Source organism: Onychostoma macrolepis, chromosome 05 (assembly GCF_012432095.1).
Source record: "Onychostoma macrolepis isolate SWU-2019 chromosome 05, ASM1243209v1, whole genome shotgun sequence".
Lineage (NCBI taxonomy): Eukaryota > Metazoa > Chordata > Actinopteri > Cypriniformes > Cyprinidae > Onychostoma > Onychostoma macrolepis.
In genome coordinates this window covers 25,561,529-25,577,305 of record NC_081159.1, presented here as the reverse complement: position 1 = coordinate 25,577,305, position 15,777 = coordinate 25,561,529, and the positions used below count along the sequence as shown (strand labels likewise).

The 15,777-nt window shown below is 36.7% G+C and overlaps 1 protein-coding gene across 4 annotated transcripts in view; it reads left to right on the top strand.

The window, feature by feature from the left end:
* doc2b (double C2-like domains, beta) overlaps nucleotides 1–15,777 on the top strand; it is a 300,599-nt gene that overhangs the window by 246,815 nt on the left and 38,007 nt on the right. For all 4 annotated transcript variants that reach the window (XM_058776339.1, XM_058776336.1, XM_058776337.1 and 1 more), the window contains 2 exons: nucleotides 10,384–10,458; nucleotides 12,949–13,058. In XM_058776339.1, the coding sequence (XP_058632322.1) occupies nucleotides 10,384–10,458; nucleotides 12,949–13,058 (185 nt within the window). The remainder of the gene's footprint in view (nucleotides 1–10,383; nucleotides 10,459–12,948; nucleotides 13,059–15,777) is intronic.

Here is a 15,777-nt window from a genome sequence, read left to right as displayed (position 1 = left end):
ATGAGATGAATCCATTGGCCGCTTTCACATCCATGCAGGCATTAATTTATCTTTGCATCTGATGCGAAGCACAGCAGCAGCCTGTGGACAACCATAAATCAGGTAGAAAGAGAGTGAAAGTGTGTGTGTGTGTGTGTGTGTGTGTGTGTGTGTGTGTGTGTGTGTGTTTGGTTAAGGCCTCCTGCCATGCTGTGTTTAACGTAAGCTAACCCTCACAGCTCAGTGTTCAATCTTTCAGTGGGTTATTCGTACATTATTATATTATATTATATTATATATTTGTACAAACATCTACAGATTGAGGGGCTCTGATTCATGATCTGAAGAATTTCTGACCATGCGAAATTCAGCAAGCATAATGCTAAGGACGGGTGGGTAGTTACCTGTAGAGATAATGTTTTTGACTGATAATAGATTTGGATATATGGTAACACTTTAGTATTGGGACCAATTCTCACTTTTAACTAGTTGCTTATCAGCATGCCTATTATTAACATATTGGCTGTTTATTAGTACTTATAGAACACATATTCTGCATGACCATATTCTACATCCCTAATCCTACCCAATACCTAAACTTAACAACTACCTTACTAACTATTAATAAGCAACAAATTAGGAGTTTGAGGCAAAAGTCATAGTTAATGGTTTGATAATAGTGAGAATTGGACATTAAAATAAAGTGTGACTGGATATATATATATTTTACTGATATTCAGGCTTTTCAACGTTCAACTGATCAAAAAGTACAGTAAAAAGAAAAAAGTACAATTGAAGTTATCTTTTTCAATATATTTTAAAGTCAGGTAATGACATAGCTGTATTACTTCAGTCTTCAGTGGCACATAATCATTCAGAAATTATTTTAATATGTTGATTTGGCTCTCAAAAAATATCATCTCGGTTGAAAATAGTTGTGCTGGTTAATATTTTAGTTGTTACCAACTTGTGAGACCTTTGTTAATCTTCGAAACACAAATAAAGATATTTTTGATGAAATCCGAGAGCTTTCTGACCCTCCCATAGACAGCAACGCAGCTGCACACAAAAAGTATTCTTGTAGCTTCATAAAATTAAGGTTGAACCACTGATGTCACATGGACTATTTTAACCATGTCTTTACTACCTTTCTGGGCCTTGAACGTGTCAGTTGCGTTGATGTCTATGCAGGGTCAAAAAGCTCGCGGTTTTCATCAAAAATATCTTAATTTGTGTTCCAAAGATGAGCGAAGGTCTTACGGGTTTGGAACGACATGAGGGTGAGTAATATTTGACAGAATTTTTATTTTTGGGTGAACTATCCCTTTAAGCATCATTCATATTCATCGCCCAAATGTTGCAAAGGGGTATATAGTTTTGGGGAAAAAATCCAAACTCATTTGGTGACTTGAACTCATTTTGTTTTTGTCAAACAAAAATAGCAATGTTCTGATAGAGGCCCCGTGTACACTGTTCAAGCTACAAATGTCTATTTGGCCTCTCCACATTAAACTGATATAGGAGAAAGTGTTAGAAATAATTCAATAGGTCCTGCTTATTAAGATGTTACTCTAGCATTTATTCTCTCACTTCCTCCCTCCCTGTGTTTTTCAAGCCCACCTCCAGCCTGTACTAATGCTTATCCGTAATGCATTGTGGGCACTTGGCTATGCACTATGTGGCTCAATGGCATTTGGAGCCGTGTACAGCTCTCACCCATTGAGAGTCATCTGTGCTGGAACCTCCATCTGCTCTTGTGAAACACACTTGATTTCGACCAGCCCTTTTCCTTTTACAGAATCTCGCCCCTTTCATTTTTAAGTGCAAACCATCTCCAACAGGATGTTTATCCTGAAGAATAAAGGGATATAATTTGGCAGATGAAACAGATCTGACTGGTTAGCCATTGATGGGGAGATGGGAAGGGAAATGCCGTACTTGGCAGTGTGGCAGCAGTAAGTAAGCGCTATGAATGATTGGGTGCGCACGTGGCTTTCACACGCACTCGCTGATGCATGCCGCCCATCTCCTTTCACACTGGTCATTTCTCCTGCTTCTCCATAATTATGATCAACCATCCATTCAGCAGCAACACTGCAATCGGACGCCCCATAACATGTTTATTGTTAGCTGTGTTCTCAGGAGACATCCGCTTCTCTTTTTTACGCTTCTCCTGAATAGTCCAGGTCAGCTGGGATATTACAAACGAGTGTTAAGGTTACGCCCACTCGCTCCCCTCAAATCAGCTTGCAGGTTCCAAAAAGAACTTTGATGAACAGTTTAGTTCCTCTGTATTTAACACAACCTTCAGTATCCTATGAGAATGGGGTGCGTCAGCACCATATTAAATCACATGGCGGCCGTTTTTCTTTATCGATCTGCTTGGAACCTTAGGGCCACAGTTTACCAGACACCCATATGTCACACAGCCCTGAAACGCAAGACAAATTCTGAATTACACCCGGTGCCTGGCTCAACACTGAGTGAAGATAACTCAGTTGTTACCCTCAAAAGCATACATACACCTGGGTGTTTGCCTAATCGAAGCGCTTTAGCTATATTGGAATTGGATTTATGGCACTGGGGAGATGGGAAAACACATACGTATGTTGAAAGCAAGGTTCAGTTTTGTGCTTGGCCGTATTTTTCGTGAATGGTTACGTCAGTCCTCTTCTATAGTGAAGTGGACCTCAGAGGCTGTTTCAGCCTGCAGCACCTTCAAAGAGAACGACCATCTGCAGTCTCTGCACGCACACACAAACATACTCGCAAACACAATCACAGAGCTGAGCAGACCTGTGGATCTTTGAAAACTGCTTTGTAGCTCTGATGAGACCGGTGTGCATGGGTCATTCTGTTATGGGCCAACAGCAGGAGTGAATAATTTAAAGAGCAGAATGAAAGAGAAAGACGAGAAGGATGACTACATTTTTGACAAGCCTTTGTCGAAGCTGAAGTTGCCTTTTTTTTTTTTTTCATTGATAAAAACACTTTCTCCTTGGCCAGTTTTATGGCTGACTTCCCAATCAATGTAAACCCAGGCTGTCTGAATTCCTGTACTTTTTTTACTATGTACTGAATTGGATGAAGACCATACCTCTCAGGGCCTGCAACAGTTGTCACTGGGACAACTCTGTGCCTTATATACCCTCAAAGGTGTATACTAGTGCCTTAAAGTATAGTAATATGTACCCTTAAGGTACTTCCACAAACTGTTTTGAAGTACTAATGGCTCATTTCCACCGAGCGCCGAATTAATGGCCGAGCGCTTCACAATGCTATAGAAGAACCTTTTTGTCTAAATGTTTCCTTTAGAACCTTTAACATTTGAAGAACCTTTCTGTTTCACAAAAGGTTCTTTAGATTATAAAAAGGTAAGAAAGAGATGGTTCTTTAAAGAACCTGACTGAATGGTTCTTTGTGGAACCAAAAAATGGTTCTTCTATGGCATCGCTGTGAAAAACCTTTTAAGCACCTTTATTTTTAAGAGTGTACCGTCCCAAATTGTACCTTACTATACTGTACTGACCCGTACTGCTTGGTGGCAACGAGCCATAAGCAATAATTGTACCCTCATAGGGACAGTTTTTGCTGAGAGGGTACAATTGCCTTGTTGACAGCTTACAATTTTGGTTGCCAGAACATTCTCAAAATAAATGTCCTAACATTCTATTCTGGTGAACCAAGAAAGGACTCATTCACTGTTTTTAACCTCTCTGTAATGTTCTTTTAAGGGTTACTTCATGGTTATAGAAAACAAAAACCTAAAAACAACCTTTATTTAACATTCTTTTAAAGTTTTTATTATCGGTTGTAATAAAAACTCCCAAAAAATGTTCAGGATATAATTTATGGTTATAAGAACATTCCAAGAATATTAACAAAAATATAATCAAATCATAACCCCACACTAATGTTAAGAAAACAATCCATGTTTGCTGGTTTAGAGTGCTGAGCATTCAGACATCCTACTCCAATGACTTTTAAGTATGTCTGTTCTGTTTGTTTTAGTGGCCTGACATGTCAACTTTTTGCTTAACCAATGGTGTGCAATGGTTTGGGGTGAGAGGCCAATATTAACACATGTGACCCTGGACCACAAAACTTAAGTCGCTGGGGTATATTTGTAGCAATAGCCAAAAATACACCGTATGGGTCAAAATTATTGATTTTTCTTTTATGCCAAAAATCATTAGTATATTAAGTAAAGATCATATTCCATGAAGATATTTTGTAAAGTTACTACTGTAAATATATCAAAACATCATTTTTGATTAGTAATATGCATTGCTAAGAATTAATTTGGACAACTTTAAAGGCGATTTTCTCAATATTTTGATTTTTTTTGCACCCTCAGATTCCAGATTTTCAAATAGTTGCATCTCGGCCAAATATTGTCCGATTCTAACAAACCATACATCAATGGAAAGCTTATTTATCAGCTTTCAGGTGATGTATAAATCTCAATTTCGAAAAATTGACACTTAAGATTGGTTTTGTGGTCCAGGGTCACATATTGGCTGTTTATTAGTATTTATAGAGCACACATCCTGCACGACCATATTCTGCTTCCCTAATCCTACCCAATACCTAAATTTAACAACTACCTTACTAGCTATTAATAAGCAGCAAATTAGGAGTTCAAAAGTTGTAGTTAATGGTTTAATAATAGAAATAATTGGACCTTAAAATAAAGTCAAATAATGTAAATAGTAGAAATTTGCTCCAGTAATGAAAGAGAATGTGTGATGGGAGAAATTGGTCCGTGTAAATGGTAAACGTGGTTCATTAATTTTTTTTTATTTAATATTGAAAACAGAAACATGAGAAAACGGCACCATTTTAGTTTTTCGTTTTTCGTTTTTTCAAAACAACGAAAAAACAAGAAATCGCCTTGATTTTCCGTTTTTACATTCATGGGTAGAAAATGGATAAACAGTTTGAATGTTCGATTTCCACGTGGGAGGGAGTTAAATGCCCCTTTTCACTGATTGGTCAAGCAAGGATCAAATGGTGCCGTCATCATGTCGTCTTCAGTTTTGTGCAACAGAATAAGACTCCTCCGCTGTTAAAGCGTTTATTGCAACTCCTGCGTTCATTTCCCTCTCATCAAACAACCAGACTAACAAATGGCTTGACACAAACCATACTGGGGCAGCGCCTAGACAGGGCTTACTTCTGTGTAGGTATAGATTCTATATGGCAAATATTAGGTGCTTATTGCAGAAATATGTATGTACCTCAGATTAGTCTATTTCTTTGGCGCACCGCACATTTTATTTAGCTGTCCAGTTTTCAAAATCTGTGTGACAAAGCTGCGTGACATTTACATTATAGTGAAGCGCAGACCAGTATAAATTTTAGTGTGAACATAAAGCTATCTTATCGTTTTGATTATTATTTCGAGTTGTTGTTTTTTTTTCATAGAGAAGTTTATATGATACTGTCATTATCTGACGTGATGTTACACGTATATAATACAAGCTATTTTTTAGAAAAGGGCATTTTTCTAACTTTATACAATATGTCAGAAGCTGCATCTTAAGTTGAATTTAGATGTATTTACACAATTAATGCTGCTCAGACAGCAGTAAATGCATTAACACAGCAATTGCATTATGGAATGAGATTAATGTTTTAAACAAAAACATTTTGAATAGCCTACAGAAATATGAAATGAGTGACAAAATGAAACAATAGGATACTTGAATTATGAAGGTTACATCGCCAGTAGGTGGCGGCAAGTCACTGTGTTGATGAATGTGTCAGAGTCATCAATTCAGCCGATTCGTTCAAAATGCTGATTTGTTCAGGAGCAAATCAAATGGGTCATTGAACCACTGACTCAAAGGATTCATTCAAGAATGAAACGCCTGTGTTTTAAGTCATATAAAACACACTGTTTTGTGTCTAAAATGAAATCAATTTATACTCATTATTAATGAAACTGTACTGTCTAAAATAAAAGTTATGACTGCTGCGTATTCACACTAAAATCAGTATTGGTCTGCGCTTCACTATAATGTAAATGCATTTGCCCTGTGTTGTCCAATGCGTCATGCAGCTTTGCCACACAGATATTGATAACTGGACAGCTAAATAAAATGTGTGGTACACCAAAGAAATAGACTATAAGCGTAATGTGGCTGCAGATCCGAGGTACATACATATTTCTGCAATAAGCACCTAATACTTGCCATAGAGAATCCCCAGCGGAGGACTTATTCTGTTGATGACATGATGGCACGTTTCATTTTTGCTTCACCAATCAGTGAAAAGGGCCGTTTAATTCCCTCCCACAAGTGGAAATCGAACATTCAAGCTGTTTATCCATTTTCTACCCCTGAATGTAAAAACGAAAAATAAAGATAAATTTTTTTGTCTTTTCATGTTTTTGAAAAAACTAAAAGCAAAAATGGTGCTGTTTTCTCATGTTTCTGTTTTCAATATTAAATCAAAAAACAAATGAACGCAACGTATACGGACCGAAATCCCAACCGATTGTTTCTACTCTTGGTTTATTCATGCTTATGGTGCTTTTTACAAAAAAGGTTACATGTAATGTAGTTTTCTTTATTTTTCTGAACATTTTGCTACATTTTTTAACAATACACTGGTATCACACAGTCCCACGTTTCTTGAGTCTTCTTTACTAAGCTATAGTTAGTTAGATTTTGTTTGACTAGACTAGACATTATTTTTTCGGCCGTCACCCCTCCTGCCATGTTCTTTTGCCCATGCAGAGAACTCGTCAGAGACTGAGAGTTTTCTCACACCCCCTCATGTTCATTTGTTTTATTTCTCAGGCGCTGTTGTTGTGTTAAATGCAACAGTGATGATTATTTATGTCTTTATGTGCTTCCTCCATGTACCCACAAGCTAAACAAACAAGGAGAGAGAGGTGTGAAGCCCAAGCAAGTTTAAACTGTATAGCTCACAGAAGCAGAAAATAACTAATTAGGATTGTGGTTCTGATAGCCCTTATATGTTAGGCTGGAGAGTCTTGCCCTTTCTCTGGCCCTCTGAGATCTGCTCATCTCACACATGACTGCACACAGGAGTATGAGGGGCCGTCTGGAGGCCCATCCAGGAGCCCTACCTGAGAGAGAGAGAAAAAAAGCCTGAAGCATGGATACATATTTGCACAATATGCTGAATCTATATTAAAATCAGTTTGTTTGTGACTCGTTTTAGCTTGTGATGTTTAAATGCTGAAATTCAACAGACCTTAGGCTTTCTGACCTACCAGAAAAATGGTGAAAGTTAATTCAGTGCTATTTTTTATGTGCAGTGTTTATAAAAAAGTAATTGTCTTTACGTATTTTGTTGTTTTTGACTTAATTTAGTTTTTATGCCACTTATCAATAGGAAAACTATCATTAGATCTCTGGAAATCATTTTTGCTTTTTAAGGCTACTTTCATTTGATCATACAATACAGTAAAAGCTAATACATTTAATTTAAAGTTATATTTTAAAAATAACTTTTTATGTTACTATATTGTAAAAGCTTATTTATTACTGTGATGGCAAAGCTACATTAATACAGTCTTCAGTGCCACTTGATCCTTCAGATATCATTCTAATATGCTGATTTGGTGCTTAAAGGGATAGTTCACCCAAAAATGAAAATTGCCATCTGTTACTCACTGTCAAGTTCCAATCCTGTTTGAATTTCTTTCTTCTGTTTAACATAAAATTATATTTTGAAGAATACGGGTAACCAAACAGTTTATGGACCCCTTTGACTCATAGTATGGAAATCAATACTATGGAAGTCAGTGGGGTCCATCAACTGTTTGGTTACCCATATGCTTAAAAAAAAAAACTAAATTGTTTAACAGACAAAAGAAATTCATACAGGTTTGGAACAAGTTAAGGGTGAGTAAATTACATTTTAATTTTTGGGAGAACTATCCCTTTAAGAAACATTTCTTCTTTTTATCAATGTTGAAAACCGTGGCTGCTTAATATTTTTGTGGAAAACATTTTTAGGATTCTTTGATGAATAGAAAGTTCAAAAGAGCAGCATTTAATTGAAGTAGAAGTCTTTTTGCAGCATTTTAAATGTCTTTACTGTCACTTTTGATGAATTTAATACATCCTTGCTGAAATAAAAGTAAGGAATAAAAAAATCATACTATTCAGGGTGATCAGGACCCCTTAGCAAGTAAATAAAGTATAATACCAGTATAAATCCACCTCTAAGCGGAAGGCAAAATGGGACTTCTGAAGAATTGACAATCTTCAGTGGCTGAGATTGGAGAGACTGCACATTTAACTGTTGCTCCAGGGCTTCACCAGCTACATCTTAATGGGAGAATGTCAAAGATAAATCCACTATTAAAGAAAAATGTCTCAGCACGGCATGTGAGAGACTCTGAAGCCAGTTGGAAGACGGTTCTGTGGTCTGATGAGACCAAAATTGAGATGTTTGGCCATTAGAATAAGCAGCGTATTTGGCATAAGCCAAACACTGCAGATCAGAAACACACCATCCCCACAGTGAAGCGCAGTGGTGGCAGCATCATGCTGTGGGAATGCCTGGCAGGCTTCTGAGGATAGAGGGTAAAAAAATGCAGTACAATACAGGCAAAAACCTGAAGACTGCAAGATACCTCTGGCTTGGCAGTAGATTTATTTTCCAGTAGGACAATGACAAGCGTAAAGTCACAGATACACAGCAATAACTGAAAAACAACATTTATGTCCTTGAGTGGTCGTGCTCACATGTCAATCCAACTGAGTTTGAGCAACTCTGCAAAGTGGCGTATGAATGAGGGAGAATTGCAGTGGCCAGATGTGCGAAGCTAATAAGAGACCCACAAACAGGCTCTGGAATTATTTCTAAAGTTGCATTACTGTGTGTTTTAATGTTGTAAATTTAAACAACGGGGGATACACTGTAGATTAATTAGTGCTGCTGTCAAATTTAACATTACCTTATGATCAGTTAAATATGTTCCATATTTTTGTGCTCTTGGTTGAACTGATTTAAGATCTGCAACACAGGTTTCCATGATGCTTTCAATATACAGACATAAAAATATCAATAAATGCTGGAGGCCGGAAGACCGGCTGAGAACTGCTGCTTGAAATTGTTTTCTTATTTTCTTTAGTTAAACAGGAACTGAATATATTAACATACTAACTACTATGTATGTATGTATATATAGACAGCATTATAAGAAGTAGAAAAATGTTTGTCCTTTTAAGTATTTTTTCTTTTCTTTCTCTCACTAACTTGGTTTCTGCTGAACTTTCAAAGAAATACGATTTCATGCCAGAAATTTCTAGAAAGACCTGAAGCTCTTTCAGCAGCAGCTCTCTGTGGGAATAAACTTGATTTTATTAGTGCAAAAGCTCTCTCTTGACTGTTGTTTATTGAAGATAATGAACACTTTTCTCAAATCAGGCTGTAAATTTGCATTATGCAGACTGCTACACTGAAAACCATTATTTGGACTGCATAGGTAAATCCAGAATGTGTAAGGAACATGTTCCCTTAATCAAAAACACTCCCCTTCGAGGTTTCCGAGAGACAGCGGTGCAATTCTCTGACTGTGAATTTAATGCTTAACAGTGTTGAAAAGATCTAATTTATATGGCATTATTCATTTATACCCTCTGTGATATTGATGAGCCTCAAGATCTAGGCAACCCTACGAATCCAAAGTCCAATGCTACCTCACCGAGTCCCACCACAAAGACTGTAATTAAGCAGTAGAGCAGAGGAGATGATGGGTGTCAGGTGGTGCAGAGGTTTTCAATAAAATCAATGTTTGCCTCACAGACTCGCTGACAGCAGACAGTGTTGTCTAGCTTTGTATTGATATTTACTCAATCCTGTGCAGCTTGTAGTTCATTCATAACCCTCTAGTTCTGTGTGGGATCTCAGAGACCCCAAGGCTGTTTAAATAGCTCAAAAACATACTTAATGAATCCGGTTGAATCTGATTATAAATAAAATTTCAAAAACATGCATCAGACAAACCTGAACATTATATAAAAATACAGCATCCATTATTATTTTTGGCACCAACAACAGAATTGCACGTCTGCTATTTCTGCCGTGTCCATGCAACGATTGGGCTTTTAATGCCCAAAGTGCTTGAGCTTTTTGCCCATACTAAAAATGCATGTTAATAGAAAGCTAAGAGCTTCAGGAGAGTGCTCTGCTGTCATGGCACGACATCACCTCCAGTGTTTCTAATTAGCTTATTTGGCCGGATTTGAAACAGTACGTCTTGTTAGAAAAAGCAGGAGTTTGACGTGAATTGGATATCTAAAGCCTGTGGAATCTATCAGGCTGACATGGTGCTTTGTGCTGTTGACTTCACAGGATGTCTAAAAGTGGTTGTTTTTCATAAGTCACACACATTTTTTTTCTTTCCCTCTCTCTCAGGGACTCAAACCAATGGATCACAATGGGCTGTCAGATCCCTATGTTAAGCTGCACCTGCTGCCTGGAGCTAGTAAGGTATGTGCGTGCTCTCCCCTTGGAGATGCATTGTTTTATTCAATACAAGGAGGCTTGTAGTAATATGATTTATATGTTTTAAGGCAGTGGTTCTCAACCAGAGGGCCGGGACCCATTAGGGGGCCTCAAGAAACTTCCTTCCACAGGATAACTTAAAATGATTCTGATCAATATATTATGAAGAATATATATTAATATTAGTGTTAATAAAATAGAATATCTTAGATTTAAAAAAAAATCTAAAAATATATTATTTTGTTCTGTTCTATTTTTTCAGTTTGTTTCCCAGTTGAGAACCACAACTTTATGGTAATGTTACATTGATAATTGATTTATTATAATAAAGATTCTAATGTTTAATACACAATTTACACATAAGGTACTGTCTGTCAAAGGCTGACTATTTAACTGCTCATTCTAACAACAGTATTTTTGGTAAAGGCTCTCAAAATCTTTAACTGTGGTACATAGAGTATAATTTTATCTATTTAAAATAGACTTATGTATCTCTAGACTCAGTACTCTGTTTTCAGAACAAGCTAAGTTTGCTAATTTCAGTTAAAATTACATTTTAAATCACATCAGTAACTTTACATCAGATGGAAGGTTACCAGTAGGAGGTGCCTGAGTTTTTTGATAGTAACAGTCAGATAGCATATTTAACTGTAATATTCAGTTTGGCATTAACAGATAGATAGATAGATAAGATAAGATAGATAGATAGACAGATGCAGGCTCAGAAATCATGAGACAAATCAACAAAACAACTTTTTTACTTCAGAATTTTCAGTCTGAGGTATCCAACTTCAAAATTAAAGGGATGGTTCACCCAAAAATGGAAATTCTATCATCATTTACTCACCCTCAAGTAGTTCCAAACCTGTATGAATGTCTTTGTTCTGCTGAACACAAAGGAAGATATTCTGAAGAATGTGGGGAACAGAGCAGTTCTGGGGCACCATGATATCCATAGTATTTTCTTTCCTACTATAGAAGTCAATGGTGCCCCAAAACAGCCTGGTTACAAACTTTATTCAGAATATCTTCCTTTGTGTTCGGCAGAACAAAGACATTCATACAGGTTTGGAACTACTTGAGGGTGAGTAAATGATGACACAATTTTTCTTTATGGGTGAACTATCCCTTTAACCCTTAAAAATACTAATTTATACCATCTCTATCCGTCCCATAATGGGTCTAGATTACGCTTATCAAATTGACCAGTGCTACCTTGAGATCTAAAATGCCAGATTTTCCTTGTCACTGAACAACCTCTGTGCTTTACAAATTATCATCATGCTTCTCATTATAATTCATCTGTTCTTGACCGTGCCTTTCTTGCTCATCTTGCCAACAATCCACTTAGCTACTGACAACATAAGACTTCTCTAAGTCATTCTCCTTCTATATGGATCATATGTCCTACAGTACAGCTGAACTCTCCTTCACAGGGTTACAGAATAATTGAATGGGATAGGATGTCTGAGTTAACCCATTATGATTAGGAAACACCTCACAGATGAAAACAAAGACACAGGTGTTAATCACACCTGTTTTAATCACCGTAAGACACTTTCTACTCTTCCATGAACTTTTCTTCAATAAATGGTGTAAGAAGGTGCTTAAGCTTTATAAAATGGTGATCGCCAACCTTGGAAGGTCAAACTAAATATTATATGAGCTGTTTTATTTTCTATTAATTCTGAATGAGGTTTGCCATTTTGTAACCGTGTTATCAAAATGTGGTACATGTCTAAAAGCAGAATTTAAGCCTTTTTCCTGAGTAACCGGATTCTAACTTCCGTTTGGGTGCTATCGTGCTCCATAGAAATCCATGTTAAAACGGGTAAAAAAAAGATAGCTGAAATGGAACTTTTTCAATATAACTAAATATAAAAATGGCTATAAGCTAAGGAATTCCTTAAAAGTACTTCTTTTGCGCACCAGAAAATCTGCCATGTCTGGCGCTGTATGCATGGCTTGCAGCACTTAAGTTAAAATACTGAGTGTGAAATAATAATATATGTTAAAGTAATGTTTGCTCTTATCATTCTGTGGACAAAATCCCGTGAACTTCGCCCTGATTGGGAGTTGTATATGCACATGTGAGCTCATCTGTTTTCAATGCAGCTAACCATGCGTCGCTTCATGTCATCTTCCACTCATTAAACTCCTTTACTGCAAAAAGACGGTCATTGTGACACTGTAAAGTCATGAAACTATGGTACCACATGCTTTTTAAAACCATTTTCATAGGTTTCACGTTATATCGTCGGCTCGGAAAAAATGTAAATGTGAGAAAACAGAGACCGGAAATGTAAAGCACCGTTCCAGTCAGGCGAGACTTCTGAGTTCAGAAAAAGGTCTATATGTTTTTATTCCAGTTTCAAATCTGGAAGGTCTGGCTGCTTCTTAGATTGTGCTCATTTAGTGAACTAGTGCCAGTGAACACAACCACTAATCTACAAGCAAATCTGTCATCTCTTCCAGGCCAATAAGCTCCGCACAAAGACCCTACGCAACACTCTCAACCCAGTCTGGAGTGAGACCCTCACGTATTATGGGATAACTGATGAAGATATGGTTCGCAAAACACTCAGGTACCCAATCAGAATCTATACATTCATTTCTTTGTAGATATATAATAGCTTGTCCATTGTAAAGAAGTGACTTGGTTGTTAGAGTTTAGCAAATGGTTGATTACCCCAAAAGATGCATTTGCTACATATTGAGAGGGAAAACGGTGTTCCTATGACATATACTTTAGATGGGATCAGAAGAAAAGGAGAGAAGAGAAAGCGGCACGCAAAGCAAACCAGCTTAATAAGTTTAATGAGGGCTTTTAAAAAATGTCAGTGGTGATTGAACTAAGATCCTACTTTAATAAGGAAAAAAAAGAGAATGTAGATGTTTTCTTAATTAAGTGTCCATGGTTACATGATTCTCATGATCCAGTTGTAATTGGGTGGGTCAGGCCCACACCAGGCCCCCATGCGGTGCTGAACCTGAGACTTAATTACAAGCTGAACAACCATTTGCCTTCAACAGCTTCAGTGATTCTTGGATCGCTGCCATAAAAGTACTGAATAGAGTATAGTGGGACATTAAGGCGTTCATAAAAATAAAAAGCCTCCAGTTGAAGGACTGGTGAATGAGGGAGAAATTTACTTCTCACTCAGTCCTCCAAAACTGATCTGTTTAGATCTGGTGTTTGGGGTGCCCATGAAACCTCTCTGTTCCTGTGCCGATGGATGACAGTAAATTGAGAGAACAGTGTTTTCTTTATCCTGTAAAATGGTATTATATTCCTTGGACGTTATAACGTGACCCTGCAGAGCAATTATCAGAATCGAATCACTCCAATTAGCTGGCTGCTGATACCATTAGAGTTTCCTGGACATGTTTAACTGTTGCCAACAGAAACAGGAGTATTCATTCAGAGAGCATTCATTTATTTTTGCCAGTATTTTTTGGGTGTAAAAAGTAGGGAGTGAGGTGCACTGGCCTTGGTTACAAGTGGGCTTTTTTAGTCACATTATCTTTGGATAGGCATTTGGATATGTGGGGTAGTAACTGTCAATATGGAAGGAAATAAAATAAAAAAAATAAATCAGTAAATGTATTAAACACTAACTTTACAGTCCAAAATAGTTAACTCTAATAATATGTAAGACATTTTATGCAAACGTTTTACAGGTTTTGTAACCTGACTCTCATTGTTTACCTTATGTCATGATTCAAAGTGGCAGTTGCTAGAGGCCTTTAGACTCAGTGCCAACTGGTAATCAACCTATCATGACTCACCTTTGCAAACATTTTAAAGTTTTTCATGTCATATTCTTTATTTTGGCAACCCTGTTTAAGTCATATACAGTGTTGCCTGGTGATTTCACTCTAGCTGAGATGTCATTGGCCCTTTTACTGCCTTGCAAACACGACTGTTGCAAAATGGGTTGTTTTTTTTTACAGAGCTTGATTGTTTAGCTTGCATTGAAACCCTGTGCAGTGATTGAAATGCTGCATTAGGATAATAGCACAGACAAAGTGGCAGTAAAGATTACACCACAGAGGAACATTAGTCTCCACTTGTGTGTATCATTACGTAACAGCTGTGTTACACACACAATATCCCTCAAATCCATTAAAAGCAGATTAACCAAGTTGCCTGAGTAGAGAACCCACTTGCCATTGTCTTTCTAGTTAAATGTTGCAAATGTAAGAAAAGGGTTTAATGTGTCAGATAATGAGGTTAAAAGTACAAGTTTTACACATAAATGGACATTTTAATTTTATCTCCTCGTGGTTAATGGAATAAATGTCAGTAAATGAAAATAACAATATTGTGTAGCTAATTAAACTCATGTCCTGCACACATTCACCTCGGTGCTGCACATACTGTCTGCAATACAAGTCACTACAGAAAATGGCCATTGATTACTGACAGAGCACTTTTTGGTCTTCGTCAGTGCTAATAATTTATATGGGCTGACAAAGCATTAAATGGGAATCAGATTTCAATTTGGTGTTGATTAACTCTTACTTAATATGGATTAGTTTTCCGTTAGAAAACTGCTTGCAAAGGAAGCCATTACTCTGAGGACTTTTCTACCTACCATCAGTCTCTCTCTCAGATACACCAGTATATAAAGGAAAAGTGTCCACTGGAAGGGGGGAAATATTAACTAATATCCCAATACTTTGGCCAGAAGAGCTTGCATCTAATTAGGAATTCATAGTTTATTGGATCATTGGAATCTCACTGGAATACCAAATACTGACTATAAAAATACTTTTTATTTGGCTTTGTAATATTTAGTTTTAAGACCATGAACAATAGTAAAGGATACCGTCGGGGGCAACTGTATTTCCCTACATTTGAGTTAAACAAGATTATTTAATGTGATTTTTTTTTTTCTGTCTAAAGGACAACTTGAATGCCAGATATTTAGACTGTCACTGGTAGCTACTATACAGGTTTTCATTTTTATCAGGATTTTTGGCAGCAAGTTCAAGAGCAATTGAGCTAAATGTTATAAAATATTGTGTGACTAAATTAAAAGATTGGCTGTTTTGGAAAACTATTTTTGACTCTTCATCTGATTACTATATTTTAGTAAAAAAAAAATAATAATAATAATTAACCCCATTTCAAATAATTATACTGTAGTTTTTGCTTACACTTTTGCTTTAAACATTTTATTATGCCTGACAGCTAAGTAATTAGTACCATATAAATGCAAAAAATATTTAGTTAATATTAAGTATCAAAGCAGTTGATTACTTTGAGGTGTGCACCCTTTTCAGATACAGTTGATTCAT